This window comes from Populus nigra, chromosome 18, assembly GCF_951802175.1.
Source record: "Populus nigra chromosome 18, ddPopNigr1.1, whole genome shotgun sequence".
Lineage (NCBI taxonomy): Eukaryota > Viridiplantae > Streptophyta > Magnoliopsida > Malpighiales > Salicaceae > Populus > Populus nigra.
Window position 1 is genome coordinate 3,238,307 of NC_084869.1, and position 15,683 is coordinate 3,253,989.

Below are 15,683 nucleotides of genomic sequence, written 5' to 3' on the forward strand. Positions count from 1 at the left end.
GTTCGTGGATATTTCGTGGAGAATGATCGATGACTATAGGCATCGAAAGTTGACCCTTCAATCTCAAAATCTCCATTCAAAATAGAAACTGTACACCGAAAAAAAAAAAAAAAAGGAAGACAGGACTTCAATACTGACCAAAGAAGCTCAAAATTCACTTTCATCTTGTCTTCTCGTTACAGCCTCAATCTATCAAGGTATGTGTAATACAGAATCATAATTAGAACAGATCGAGAACAGACATCTGTTATGTCCGCTTCCTTCCTTTCTATGTAGTTCTTTTTTATTGATATCTATGAGAGATAAATAAAACACAGAATTTAAATGATCTAAAGATTTGATCTTTTGAAGCCTTGATTTGGAAAAGTTTGATTCTTTTCAATTGGGTATTGCTTAATTCTGCTTTCTTTTTCTTGTTTGCTTGTGTGCCTTGATGTGTTTCCAGAGAAACCAACAGGGGATAACAGCTATCCACAAATTGCATTGCATGGTTGTTTTGTACGAGTAATCATCAGAATTGTGTTTGGCTTATTGTTGAAAAGCTTGTCCGATCTGAAATTTCATACAATGGATACCATGGCTTCAAATGTTTTGCAATTACTGGATAGCACTTTGGAGAGGGTGACATCGGCTTTGGATTTTCCATCTGCGAGAGCTGTTGTTTTTGGTGTTCATATTGGAGGTAGATTTTTATCTCTTCCAAAACTGGTGGATGTTGGTAGTTTGATTGTGTCATTGTACCTCGTAATTTTTTAATTAACGGATGTTTATATTGGCTTTTGTTCTTTGTTAAAGGGCATCTTTTTGTGGAGGTTCTTCTTTTAGTGGTCATTCTTTTTCTTCTTTCCCAGAAAAGTTATAAGCATCCTAAGCGGCCCTTAACAAAGAAGGTTAGTGTGGCTTCTTCTTTTTTTGTCTCTTATTGTACCTTAGTTGAAAGAAATTGCCTTCTTTCATTATGTGCCTTGTGCTGTTTAGTAGTTTTGTATCTTGTCAGGATGATAAATCATACATATAAATAAAGATAGATGAATACATGTGGAATGTTTGTACTTAGGGCATTGAGCATTGAGAGTTAGCTATATTTTTGTTTCTTTTCTCCTTCTTGTGGAGCCACAGGCAAATGCATTAGGTTGAAAAATCAGATTTTGAGTTTTTGTCCTAGTTTTATGGAAAAGAGTTCCATATGCCTTCATATGCTGAAGTTTCTTGGCTCTGCTTCTCACACGGGAATACAAAACTGTTATTAGATATCAATTCGTCAATATATGTCCTCAATATCCTTGCATATTGCTTGATAGCCCAAAGGGACTTCCATGTTCTATGTATCCTTTTAAACTGCTAGATGTAGTGCTTCCACGTTATTTTATTTTATTTTTCCTTAAGACTGATTCTAAGATTTATTGTGACATCATATTGCTTTCCAGATGAAATTGTGCTTTTTACTGGTTTAGCTTGTTGGATATATAAATTATAGTTTTGAGAATCCATTCTGAAGTGTGAAGCTGTGCCAACATAATATTACTGAAAAGTGTGTGTTTTTTGTAGGAAATAGACGAGCTATGTGATGAATGGGTTCCAGAATCCCTTATTCCTCCTATTACAGAGGAGATGCGATATGAGCCACCAGTATTGGAAAGGTGAGCATACTTCTCTTGTCTCTACACATTTGTTTGATTCTTGTCAAAAGTATCCTTGTGTTTTCATGTATTATCATACCCTCCCTCTGTTGTATTGAAAAACAATTATTTTCAGTTATTGAATTAATGGTCTCTTGCATCCCCTCGAAGAAGTTGCTACTTTGATGCTCTAACTATGACTTCGCTCTGAAGACATATCTGAATGGTTCTCTACAGTAATTTCATGAGCTACTTTTTATTGCAGTGCTGCTGGGCCACATACCATAATCAATGGCAAAGATGTTGTAAACTTTGCTTCAGCTAATTATCTTGGTCTAACAGGGCACGAGAAACAAATTGTGAGAAAATTTGTTCCACTTTTTCTTTACCATTTATGATTATATTTTCCACAAATTAGAAAATGTATAACCAAGTTTTTTAAAAAAAAAACTCAGGATTCAAGTACCTCGGCCTTGGAAAAATATGGTGTTGGTTCCTGTGGTCCTCGTGGGTTCTATGGAACAATTGGTGAGACTCAATTTAAACAAAGCAGGTTGAAGATTATTTCCTTTTTTATCTTAAATGTTTGCCTTCTGACAAGTTTTCTTTTTCTTAGATGTCCACCTTGATTGTGAGGCCAGAATAGCCAAGTTTCTGGGAACTCCAGATTCAATTATCTATTCATATGGACTTTCCACTATGTTCAGTACAATTCCATGTTTTTGCAAAAAAGGAGACATAATTGTTGTGTAAGTATGGTAGTCCTAACTGTTAAGATTTGTTTTACCCATGTGGCTGCATCGTAGAAATCAGTTGGTTAACACAAGTAATTGAACTCCATGAAAATCTTTCATATTTTCTCAAGTTCATTCTTTTCATCTAGTCCATCCCCTTGAAATGTTAGTGATGTTAGTTTGATTATCATTTTAAATGATTATAAACATCATTGGTAATTGCTTTGAGTTCCTTGTAACTTTAAGAATTTATTAAGCTAGGCTAAATGATTTTGACCAGTGATGCTTGTCTAATAGATGACCCAACGATATCTCAGTCTTCTCATCCTTGATTGTGCATTTTTCTTTGATTTGTAATATGCATGTATCTGATTGCGGTAGTTATTTGTGGCATAGTTATCCAAGTATTTTACAATTTTTGGTTCATTTGTGAAACCTTCTGTTAAAATTGTTGAGTGGAAGTATGAATATATATGGCTATATAAAAATTGTACTTGTATTATTTTCCATTAGGGATGAGGGAGTCCATTGGGGAATACAGAATGGCCTGTATCTTTCCAGAAGCACCATTGTGTATTTCAAGCACAATGACATGGAATCTCTACGAAATGCTTTGGAGAAAATTACAGTAGAGAACAAGCGGGCCAAGGAGTTGCGACGCTATATTGTAGTTGAAGCTGTGTACCAGGTATCTTGTTCTGCTCTGCATGCATATCAAATACACATATTTGTTAAGCAAAACTTAAAGAAAAACTTGTAAATGCCTGCACCAAAAGAGTATCGCCTTTGATCATCACAAGAAAACCAAATCATGATTTTGGATTTCTTGATTTTACTCAACCCAGTGACCGCCATTGTGTTTTGAATCTTGATATTTACTTTTTTTTTCTGATTGTTATGCAACAAGTGCTCTTCCTGTTCTACTGAGATGTCAGCATCATCATAATATGCATGGATGAAAATGGGATAGCATGACTCTGTTTTAGCTACCCAGAACACATTCATGATCACCATTAAGAAAGGTGGAAATGTCCTCGGCAGAATGGCTGAATTGAATTTTCTAGTGAATGATGGTGGAACATTATAAATCATTACCGGGTATATCATACCAAACATTTTTTATGTTGCACATAGTGATACGTGCCTACGATATATTGAGTTAAACCACCCTGATCAAATACTTGGTTTTGGCTGCATTAATTAGAGTTCAGATTGAGCCTTAATTTCTAATATCTGCCTCACCATATCAAGAAGCAGTAGATTTACTGTACAGGTCACTCGCACTCTCCTGTATGAGGAAGAGTTGGATGGTTGTGTATCATTGGAATCCCATATCATGATATTGCAGCTACTTTGTAGATATAACTCTGACGCTTAAACATGAATTGCAGAGCCTGGGAGTTCCTTTCACTTTGTTCTTCGTTTTCATTAAGCAAGAAAGAGGATTGCATGGTTTTGCTTTTTCTTTTTCTTTTTTCTTTTTTCTTTTCTTCTGGGAGTCTGTATTTTGAAGCTGACAATGCTAGTATAGACCATATGGGAGAATGTAGTGTTTTCCTCTCTCTTCTGACTTTTTTGGATTCAGTGGACTTGATTGCTGATGCATGTAGTTTCTTGAAAAATGATTATGCTTTGAATGTTTTAATTTAGTAACTGCATTTATTTCTTGAGGTTACTAGTAGTTATCTATTTGCTCTACCACTGAATTTTGCTTGACTGGGATATTAATTCTTTTGTTCTGAATCTGTAGAACTCTGGCCAAATAGCCCCTTTAAATGAGATCATCAGATTGAAGGAGAAATATCTCTTCCGTGTTTTGTTGGATGAGAGCAACTCATTTGGTGTGCTTGGCAGGTCTGGGAAAGGTCTTACTGAATACCATGGGGTGCCGGTATGTTTTAAAGATTCATTTCTTCATTGCTACTGGCTCAAACTCTCTGATCTATGGTTGTGTGGTCTTGCAGATTGAGAAGATAGATATTGTTACTGCAGATATGGGCCATGCATTAGCCACTGAAGGAGGATTCTGCACTGGAAGTTCCAGAGTCGTCGATCATCAAGTAAGGAAATATGTGTCTGATAACTTGATCGTTTTATTGAATTTGGATTAATAGTCAGGTTCTCTAGTATCATTGTATTAGCAAGTGGTAGTGGTAATTATAATTATTACTCTTCCAATTCTAAAGTGTTAATGTTTATTATTTGTTGATCTCTGGCAGCGACTTAGCAGTTCTGGATATGTGTTTTCTGCTTCTCTTCCACCATATCTTGCAAGCGCTGCAATTACTGCTATCGATGTTCTGGAGGATAATCCTGCTTTAATAGAAAAATTGAAAGAAAACATTGCCATCTTGTGGAAAGGTTGATTCTGATTGCATTACACTGCTGCCATTCTTATGTCTTCCTTTTTGTGTGAATTGATGTGTTACTATTCTTTCTTTCTTTGTTGGACAAGTGGCAACAGCATCTGTCTTTGTATTCACTTTCTATTAGTCTTTTCTGGCCTCAGAATATTTTTCTCAGGAACAATTGAGCCCTCCGAGTCAGTCCTCTTGTAACATGTCAATTACTTCAACCACTGATACTGAGACCAAATATCATATCCCAATTCATCATAATACTATGAGTTGGTGTAAGAATATGATTAGTTGGACCACTTTTGATCATGATCAAGCTGAACTGAAGTTTGAGAAAAAGTGATTATATATTTTGGTCCTGCTTATTTATTGCAACTTCACTTGCTTTTCCTATGGTTGAGTGAGTTAGAGGTATTGTCCAGTATAGACTTGTATAATTGCCGCATATCTCTTTATGATGAATATAATTCATTTGTAATATGAAATTTTATGGAAGTCAAAGTTAGAAGCTCATGCTTACAATCTAGGCAGCATATAGGCCATCTCCTGGAGAACCGATCAGGTTTTGTTGATCAGGTTTTGTTTTGAGAAATTGTCTAATGCTGGTGTTTGGTTCAAGAATGTCAGGTTTTGTTTGGAGCTAGAGATCATGTTGTCAGAATCACATTTTTTGTCTTACGATATATGTTATCAGTTTTGCACGGCTTGCACAAATTTTCCTATTTATAAATTTAATTTGGTGATTGCAGGATTGTCCAACATACAGGGTCTCTCTATAAGCAGCAATCCTAAATCGCCTATTGTTTTTCTCAACCTAGAAAAGTCCACAGGTTCCACTAAAGATGACCTTAAACTCCTTGAAGCTATGGCTGATCGGGTAAGGAATGAATGAGTTATATGGTTCCATTTTAATTACAGTTAGGTTGTTCTATCTTGCTCTTATTATGTGTCTCCACCGTTGTGAATTTTTCAGGCATTGAAGGAAGACTCTGTATTTGTTGTAACCACAAAGAGATCAACACTTGATAAATGTCGTTTGCCTGTGGGAATCAGATTGTTTGTATCTGCCGCTCATTCAGATTCTGATCTGCTCAAGGTATGTGAATCCTTGAAGAGGGTTGCAGCATTGGTGCTGATGAATCAATGATTGAGTGCTGTACATCAGACCGATCCCTCTTTTCTTTTCCCTCAATGGCCTTACTGGACTGCATCAGATTTTTCACGTGGCTTTCATCCATCAAATACTCTTCAGGTCCAGGCCAAGGAAGACTTTTAGTGAGAGAGGTTGGTGGATGTTGATAGTTTATGGAAATCTCTTGTGATTATTTTGAGTTATATTTTTGTCTTAGATTTAACAAATCTGCATGATTTGTCATAGAATTGATTCCACTGTTAACGAGGTTGACGACGATCTGTTGATTGCAACACTATCAGATTGTATTTATTGTTCCGAGCAAGGGTTTTAGAATATTAGTGTTATGTGCTCCATTTTTGGTTCCATATTCTTTTATTTCTCATTAATTAATGAGAGCACATATCTGACGTTGTCGCCACCATTTATATTCACAGGTCTGGATCCTCATTTAAACCTGTTATTGCTTGGGTCATCGGAGCTTCGTTTGCTTCATTATTATCAGAGACATATACCGGTTTCTTCTATGCCTCGAAACCAAGAATGGCCCTAGCATGTTAACAGGATATACAATAAAGTTGGAAAATTTCAGAAAAAGAGAGTAAACCATTTCAGTAGAGAACATAGCTTGTTACTAGTCTGAGGCCCTAACCATTATCGAATTGGTTGAACAAGATACAATTTTAAACTTGAGGACGGGAACTCTTTTTATTGCACGTATATCCTCAAAATCTGTCAGAGGAAATCGAAGGACTGCAGCAATGGCAGAATGCAGCGCCAATTGCTCTCCTGAAACGTGCATGGACAAAAAATATATAAGAGCAGTGCCCCTAGAATCTTTCATCGATTTAACCAAGTGGGCAAACTTTCGCCTTGTTGGTATTTCAGCTTATCTGTGATGAGAAGCGTTAGTGTAGCAATGTATTCTTCATGTGCAACCTCCACGTGCTCGGTTCCATAGCATGCTCGAGCAGAATCATTTGAAAGCATACCGGAGAACTCTTTTCAGGGCTCGGACCTCTTGAGCTGCTTTGTTGTCTTTAATCATGCTCAGGACATTAGGAGCACCAAGAACCCCTTTCGAAAGCATGTTTGCTTCCGAGCTCGATCCCGATCTCTTCTAATGGAGACGATAAAGTGTCTATTTGATAGCACAATCAACCATGCGAATTTATTTTTAAAATTGTTCAGAAATGAGACTTAGTTTTGATTATTCTATTTAAAATAATTAGGATAGTTTTCGTTGCTGCACAATATAGTACAGAAGATCTCACTTATTATTGGATAAATAAATAAAAAATATTGATGGGAAGAAGATGTTATGCAAAACTATATATTCCCTTTACAGCTACGAAAAAATATTCAAATAAGAAATAACATTTTTATAGTTTCCAATGTTCTTTGTAGCACTGTAAGAACAGATACTGGTAGTTTTATGACAGTGATGTAAGAACAGATGGTCGTAAGCATCACCAGGTAGAGAAAGGAAAATTTAGCAAAAAGAAGCAACCTCTGCATCTGCAAAAACCAGCTTTACTTTCCTAAGTACACTTGTTATTTTCCTTTATTTGTTTGTTTACTGATTCACGAGATGATATACTTAGAACAACATTCAAGAGACTATTGCTAGGACAGATCTATGAACAACAATTAGCACGAAATTTATTTTCTGAAAAACGAATAGCACGAAATTTATTTTCGATGCCTGCCTTATCTTCCTTCAGTTCAATGGTATGTTCTCAACATAATCATTGCTAAGAACTTTGCAAATTTAGTTAATAACCATTTTTAATTGTAATTCATTTTCCTTGTCTTAGGATTAGGCTACAATTTTTAATGATTGTATTCATTTAAGTCTTATTATTATTATTATTAAAATGAAATCATTGATATGTAAATTTCAAAGTATTTTCATAAAGATTATAATTTGAAAACCAATTGGACTTTTAACTTTGAATTTCTTTCAATTAGACCCCCTAATTTACTTTGATTTGGTTCTCAACTTTTGCCATTTTTCTATTTTAGTCCTTGTCTCTTTGTGCTATTTTGACCCATTTTACCCTAAATTCTAATTTTCTCTTCAAATAGACCCCTCATTGAATGAATTATATTGTTAAAACTTTATTATCTTTTTTATTTTGATCATTGATCTTTTAATTACTTCGGTTGTGATCGCTTTCAACTTTTGTTTTTATTTTCTATTTAATTTAACTCTTAATAGCATTCACACATTACTTTCCGACTAATTATAAATTAACTTGCTGCTCGGTTGTAACCCAAACTATATTTTATTATGAAAACCTTTTTTTCAAAGATTTTTTTTAAAATTAATACTCAGGAGGCAGAGCTTGTTTCGTCGTCTTGATTTTCTCAAAAAATTTATTTATTTATTTTATTAAAATTTAATATGGTTTGTACATTTTGAATCATTTTAATATGTTAATATTAAAAATAATTTTAAAAATATAAAAAAAATATTATTAATATATATTTCAGCATAACATTATTTAAAAAACAATTATTACCCCATTACCAACCGGCAAGGCGTATGCTTTGGCTGAGGTAATAAAGTCTTCAAGCAGCCAGTTGTACGGAAGAACAGGGATAAGATTATGCATTTGAGGACTAAAAATGGATAAATAGTGACGATCAAATTTGAGTGGTTTGTATCAATTAAAAAAAAAAGAGAGAGAAATTGAGTTGTCTTACACAACCATAAAGTCTTCCAATACACTCAAACCATAACCATCTTTATAGGTGAGAAATTGGTTTTTGCTAAATTTGGGTTGACTTGTAGAAAAAAGATCCAAGAAAATAGTTTGAATATATATAGTAATAAAAAAATTAATTTATGCCCATGAAAGCTTCTTCGAATGTGCATTGTTAGGTTTTTTCAAAGGCTTTATTTTTATTTATTTTTTTGGATTGTTAGAACAACAACAACAACAAATTTCTATTCAAAAAAAGAAAAAAGTGTTTATTTTGCCACTCTCATTTTTTTATTATGATGGAAAACATATATTATACCAAGTCAAATATTTAACATATTTTTAATGAATACAAAGATTCATAATCATGTATATATAAAAGAGATCATAGATAAGTATTACCTAAAAAACTATATGGCATCCAATCTACAGTAAAATATATCTTCAGCTGCAGTAAAATTATCTTTATGTCTTTTGATCCAAAAAAAAATTAAGCCTGTTAGGTATTCATATCTTTTTTTTTTCACAGGAAAAATATTATTTTATCCCAAAGTAAATAAACTAAGAGCTTTCTTGATTTTGCATAAGCTCTTGAATAATAAAAATATATATTTGCTCCTAAAGTTTAAATATTATTGTGCTGCTAGATAAGAGTGTTTTATGATTTTTAAATTTTAATATAAAATGCATTTACATCTTCAACTTTGAGAGAGGCAAAACATAAACTTAGTATTTTAGGGTATTTTTGGATAAGAATATTTTTATACTTTTATATGGGTATTTTGTGTAATTGTCAGGGTCCTAGAGAGTATTTTGATATTTTTTATATTTTTTAAATTTTATAATACTTAAAGCTACTAAAGCATACTCAACTTGCCTCGGTGTGTGGATGATGTCAGCATTATTCAGACAGCACATGTGATGTCACCTGGTAAACATAATTGACTTTTTATAGTCTCCTTAGATGCCTCGTTTAGTTCTTTTTCATTTATAGTGGCATGTGACATCGGAGGTTGGTTAGATTATTATCGGTGGTTGTTTGATTTTTTTCCCTTCTTATCTCTCTTTTGACAAATAATGTACACCATTGTCCTTTTTGTTTCTTATTTTTCAATTTCAATCCTCATTCTATTAAATTCTTATTTCGTTCCCTTTTCATTTATAAAAAAATTTATTCTTTTCAATTTGGTCATTCAATTGCAATTTTTTCATGTGCTTGATTTTTCATTTCGGTCCTCATTTTTTAAATTTCTAATTTTATCCTTAGCATTTTTGTTGAAGTTTTTTTTCTTTCAATTTCATCATTCAATCAAATTTTCTGTTGTTTTTTTTTCAATTTAATCCTTATTTTTTGTTTTTTTTTTATTAAAATTATTCTTCAATTCAATTAAACCCTCCATTTAAAAATTTTTATCCCTCTAATTAATGTTTTTTCTCGCCCTTATCTTTTTTTAATCCTTTTTTGTAATTATTTTTTTATTTCATCTTTCGACATTTAATTTGTTGAGAATTTAGCTTCATACAATCTTATTGTTCCGCATTAGTTTTTTTTCTTAGTATTGGTTTTGTGATTATCATCAAGTTTTTTTATGAGTTTATTTCAGTCTCTTTACTTAAATCACAATTTTTGCACATATTTTTTTAATATAAGTTTTTTTAGTTGTTATATTTCTATTTTATTTTTTAAAATATTATTATAATTCATCTATATTTTTTTATATACAAATGAATTTTATTTTTTAAAATAAAAAATATTTATTTTTAAATTATATTGCTGATGTGTTCGGCATTGCATAATATTTTTTATAGCTTGAATTTATTTAGTTAGTTTTATTTGTGTTTATCTTTTAAATCATATATTTTTTAGTATGTCAATTTATTATTTATTTATTTAAATAAATAAACTTAATAAATATAGTAAAATGTATGTTTTTTATTATAAAATATCTTCATCTTGCTTTATGGACTTTTTAATTTACATTTTAAAAAATACTATTAAGAAAACAAAAATGGATGCTTTAAGGTTTGGTGTCAGGAAGACAAACCCATGTTCCAGTCATTACCTACCGTTTACAATTGACCTAACCACCACCACTCCAATTCTTACGTTTTTTTATTTTCAATAATTGAGTTTTAATAAAATATTTTATTTTATTTGTTTTTTTTTAATATTCAAATTTCCTATTACTTTAGAAGAATATCAAAATCTCAAATAAATTTGTTAATACTAAAAAAATAAGTTTTCTTTTTTTTAGAGACCGCTAAAATGATGTCTTCTTCACCTAACTTGCACTATTGTTTTGAAAGTTAATTATTTGATAAATGTTTTTGTAGTGTAAGATTTTGTGATAATAGTTGTTTTTTAAATTAATTTTAATTAAAATAATATTTTTTAATTTATTTTTAATATATTAAAACGATTTAAAAATATAAAAAAAATTAAAATAAAAAAATTAATTTTTTTATAAAACATAGTTGTGACAACGTAAACAAACACACCCTTATCATGTCAAGTTGTTTTTATTTTTTAATCTTAATACAACTTTTACTATTTTTTTTTATCATGTATCAATCTAAATTGTTTTTTAAACATCAAAATTTTTGTACCAAATCTTCTTAATTATCACTGAATTCTTGAAATTACAAGCTCATATCATTAAATTATTTAAACTTTATAATTACTTATCTAAATTCTCTATAGGCTCTCTTCATATATAGGGACTTAAAATGGCTTGAAGATATCTTGCCATTATTAAAATAAAAGGAGTACGAATTAATTTTTTAAATAACGGACTTAAAGAAACGGGAAAATAAGAAAAAATAAATCAATAAATATTTGATAAATAAAAAAAAAACTATCTTATAGTTTCAAATACCAATCAGAATTTGTTTTTTTTTTCCATCACCAAAATCCTTTCTATAAATACGATTACTTCTTCTTCAGCTGTACCTTCTTACAGCCTCCCTATACAGAGCAGTCTCGAAAGTAAAACGCCTTCACAGTCGAGGCGTCGAGCTCTTTGTTTATCCTTCTTCTTGCTGCAAACATGTCTCTCTTGTCTGATCTCATCAACTTGAACCTCTCTGATACTACTGAGAAGATCATTGCAGAATACATATGGTATCAATCAGTTCCACTTTCTCTCTTTTTACAGTCTCTCTTCTCTGTCTTTTATCCATTTCGTTTGACTGCATATGATATCTTTTCTCAGTCCTCTGTTGTCTCCTCTTTCTGCGTTTGCCTTTTTGCTCCTTTGTTGGGGATCGCTGAAATTCTTTAGTTGATTATGGAACTCTTGTTTTTGCGTCACTTAATTAATCCAATGAGTTTTGATCTCTCTTGTTGTACTTCAATGTTTTGCAAACAGTGTTATTTCCAAGTCCTCTGTTTTTCTCCTTCTCTTTATGACTGCATCTAAAAGTTTTCATTTTGCTCTTTCTTTTGGATTCTTTCATTTCTATCATTAATGGGAACTTTTTTGTTTTGCTTAATCTAAGAACTTGATCCCTCAAGTGCTTATATCACCCTCTTTAATGGGTGCTCTGTGTTTTGATGTTTTTTCGAAGTTTTGATCTTGATATGTCACTTATGTTGCAGGATCGGTGGATCTGGTATGGATCTTAGAAGCAAAGCCAGGGTAACCAATATTTTCTCTGTTCATGTTTCTATTACGATCCTTTTAGTTGTTTTCTTGTGAAAGTTTGTTGATTTACATGAAACAGACACTTAATGGGGTAGTGAGTGATCCTCATAAGCTTCCAAAGTGGAACTATGACGGTTCAAGCACCGGCCAAGCTCCCGGAGAAGACAGTGAAGTCATCTTATAGTACTCTCTCTCCCCCTCTCTCCCCCTTTCCCCCCTCCCCCTTGTGTTTTAATGGCACTTGTCCTTCTGGTGCATGGATTTACTTTTGTTGTGATGTCATGAAAATAGCCCACAAGCAATATTCAAGGACCCATTTAGGAGGGGCAACAACATCCTAGTAAGTCCCTTTCACTTATTCTAGTCAATTTGTCTGATTCATTCATTAATGGAGTTTTAAGAAATTAATTCTTTTGATGACTTCAAATATATATAGGTGATGTGTGATGCTTACACTCCAGCAGGAGAGCCAATCCCAACTAACAAGAGATACAATGCAGCAAAAATTTTCAGCCATCCAGATGTTGTTGCTGAGGAGCCCTGGTATCTCTCTATCTATGTCTTTGTTTACTAAAGTTATTTTCAGATATTCACCTTTTCTTATTAAATTAAGAATATTCTTCTTCTCTTTTTAAGGTTTTGTGGATTCTATTATAATTATTTTGAAATATTTTAATATAAACACGTAGGTATGGTATAGAGCAAGAGTACACCTTGTTGCAAAAAGATTTAAAATGGCCAATTGGTTGGCCTGTTGGTGGTTATCCTGGACCTCAGGTATTAATTTCTTTCTTTCTTTTTTTAGTTTGATTTACGTTACCCTTAATTCTATTTTATTAACCATTATTTAACCTTTTTTATCTTTAATTCGTACGAAACACCATATCCTAATTTCTTAATCTCAAGGGATTTGTCTTCAATTAATGTGAATTGAATTATTTGCTTGTTATATCAGGGTCCTTACTACTGTGGTGCTGGTGCTGATAAGGCATTCGGCCGTGATGTTGTTGACTCCCACTATAAGGCATGCCTTTATGCTGGAATCAACATTTCTGGCATCAACGGGGAAGTGATGCCTGGCCAAGTAAATACAGATTTTACTTGATTCTTTTGAGCTGTCCAAGCTAGCTTACATTATTTGTACTCCCGTCTATAGCTGTAGCTTATTTTCTGAACACATGAAATTTCTTGCTTAAACAGTGGGAATTCCAAGTTGGCCCTTCTGTTGGCATCTCAGCTGGAGATGAGTTGTGGGTTGCCCGTTACATTCTTGAGGTATTTTGAGCTTTCTTTTCAACGATCTGCACTGTGTTCATGCTAATAAATATGAAGTTGAAACCAAATATGCTGTTACTGATGCTGTGTGGTTTTATGACAACAGAGGATCACAGAAATTGCTGGAGTGGTCGTTTCCTTTGACCCAAAACCCATCGCGGTTAGATTTTGTATCTGAAAACTTTTTTCTTTTCTGATGCAAAAATAGAGGATTAAACATCTTACTGCTAAAAGCATTTGCACGTCTTCTTAACTTTGTTGAGTGCCTTGTCTTGCCAGGGAGACTGGAATGGAGCTGGTGCCCACACAAACTACAGGTAATTGGTTGTGAATATTACCTTGGCACTGCAGTGAAAAACAAACCAAAGCGAAGGACTTTTTCTGCTACTTTTTTCCTCACATTTCAATACAGTATCTAATAAAAGCTTGCCGTGTTTATTTCAGTACCAAGTCCATGAGAAATGATGGAGGGTTTGAAGTTATCAAGAAGGCCATTGGAAATCTTAAATTGAGGCACAAGGAACACATTGCTGCTTACGGAGAAGGCAATGAGCGTCGTCTGACTGGTCGCCATGAAACAGCTGACATCAACACCTTCTCTTGGGTAAGAATTTTTCTTCATTGTGGATTATTTGCAGCACTCATCTTTCAAAATTCAATTACTCAATCGCTCTGTCACCTTCGTTGAATAGGGTGTGGCGAATCGTGGAGCTTCAGTAAGAGTTGGCAGGGATACAGAGAAAGCTGGGAAAGGTTACTTCGAAGACAGAAGGCCTGCTTCCAATATGGATCCTTATGTTGTCACCTCCATGATTGCAGACACGACCATTCTCTGGAAACCATAAGAGATCACCGCCGTACTTGTTCTCTGGTTGATTATTGTGATTGTTGGCCCTTGTCTTTGCTTGAGGAAGCCTTGATAAGCTCTCTGCCTAGTTAGAACTTGGTATTCCCATGGTATTATTATCTTGGTATAAGAATTGCCTCTTCGTTTTCCCCGTAATTGAATGAAAATAAAATTAGTAAGCATATGAGGGCAGCAGATTATTATTGGAAACAATAAGAGTGCAACGAAGAATTGCCTCTTCGTTGTCCATTTCCTGAATGTAGTGTGTTGTTTTTTCCTTGAAACGAATGAATCAAGCTCCCCCTCCGTCCATTATATTGTGAAATAGAGCTGGAAACAAGTATTTCTTCTTCGTTTTTTTTACATTAAAAATTAAAAAATAAAATAAAAATTTATGCGTAGTTTTTAACCAATCATACAAATTTAATTATTTCTAACTTATCCCTGAATTTAATTTATTTTTTTAATTATATTTTTTTATATTTTTAAATGGTTTTGATGTATTAATGTAAAAATATATTTTAAAAAATAAAAAAATATTATTTTAATATGTTTTTAAATAAAAAAAATATTAAACAATTGCCAACCCCACGTGACGGATAATTTTAGAGCTCTCCAATCAAGAAATTACTTCGGTTCATTTTTTTATGTTTTCACCCACCAGCAAATATATTCCATTGAAAAGCAAACCGCACCGCTTTGGTCGGGCCTTGTTTGTTTTTCAACAATATTTATTTATTTATTAGCTTTTCCTTGTTAATAGTAGCTACCTCGTTACCAACCCACAAACGCACGCCTTAGACCTTTCATGATCGGAGTGATTATTTTTTATAATGTTTTTTTTTTAATATATTAAAATAATATTTTTTTATTTTTTAATATTACTATATTAAAATAATTTGAAAATTAAAAAATTAAAAATATAATTAAACACCATTTAAAACTTAGATATAAACGATATTTTCACCAAACTTTTTATTGTCGTATACGTGAAAATAAAAGATTTGTTTTTTACTCTTGAACATAAGCGTACCATCAAATTCACTTGGTTTCCATCTACTCAACCGACTAATAACATATCATATTCCTCAAGGATCAATTATATAACTAATAATCCTTTAATTATCGTCCCCAACCAACTAATTCCATAAACCCCATTATTAGAAGGAACTATGTAATCAACAATTCCTTAATTTCCTTCCTTGACCAATTGAATCTATAATCTCCATCATTAGAGATTATGTTTTCAAATTGCATATAGCCAAGTTGCTCCAAACAAAAATCATGTTTTTATTTTTAATGAAAAAAGAAAGATAAAAAACACAAAAGGAAAAAACTATTGCATGATTTAGCATACCAACAAAAAT

The 15,683-nt window shown here is 32.6% G+C and overlaps 2 protein-coding genes across 3 annotated transcripts; both read left to right on the forward strand.

Moving 5' to 3' along the window:
- Nucleotides 1-15: 15 nt before the first annotated feature.
- On the forward strand, nucleotides 16-6,694 carry LOC133678639 (long chain base biosynthesis protein 1-like). 2 transcript variants are annotated; one of them, XR_009836011.1, is made up of 14 exons: nucleotides 16-197; nucleotides 446-682; nucleotides 796-890; nucleotides 1,549-1,640; nucleotides 1,885-1,978; nucleotides 2,075-2,147; nucleotides 2,236-2,368; nucleotides 2,867-3,041; nucleotides 4,104-4,244; nucleotides 4,318-4,413; nucleotides 4,573-4,714; nucleotides 5,460-5,587; nucleotides 5,684-5,994; nucleotides 6,280-6,694. XR_009836011.1 is itself a non-coding variant. In XM_062101039.1 (13 exons), the coding sequence occupies exons 2-13, from the start codon at nucleotides 568-570 to the stop codon at nucleotides 5,855-5,857; spliced, it is 1,458 nt and encodes a 485-aa protein (XP_061957023.1). In that variant the 5' UTR covers nucleotides 16-197; nucleotides 446-567; the 3' UTR covers nucleotides 5,858-6,198. The 2 variants fall into 2 exon arrangements, 1 of the variants encoding a protein (XP_061957023.1); XM_062101039.1 differs by lacking the exon at nucleotides 6,280-6,694 and having other exon boundaries at nucleotides 5,684-6,198.
- Nucleotides 6,695-11,481: 4,787 nt separating this feature from the next.
- Nucleotides 11,482-14,641, forward strand: LOC133678748 (glutamine synthetase nodule isozyme). The gene is made up of 12 exons (XM_062101234.1): nucleotides 11,482-11,671; nucleotides 12,149-12,188; nucleotides 12,274-12,377; nucleotides 12,486-12,534; nucleotides 12,631-12,737; nucleotides 12,884-12,971; nucleotides 13,150-13,278; nucleotides 13,395-13,469; nucleotides 13,576-13,629; nucleotides 13,749-13,786; nucleotides 13,914-14,073; nucleotides 14,162-14,641. The coding sequence occupies exons 1-12, from the start codon at nucleotides 11,598-11,600 to the stop codon at nucleotides 14,312-14,314; spliced, it is 1,071 nt and encodes a 356-aa protein (XP_061957218.1). The 5' UTR covers nucleotides 11,482-11,597; the 3' UTR covers nucleotides 14,315-14,641.
- The last annotated feature ends 1,042 nt before the right edge of the window (nucleotides 14,642-15,683 follow it).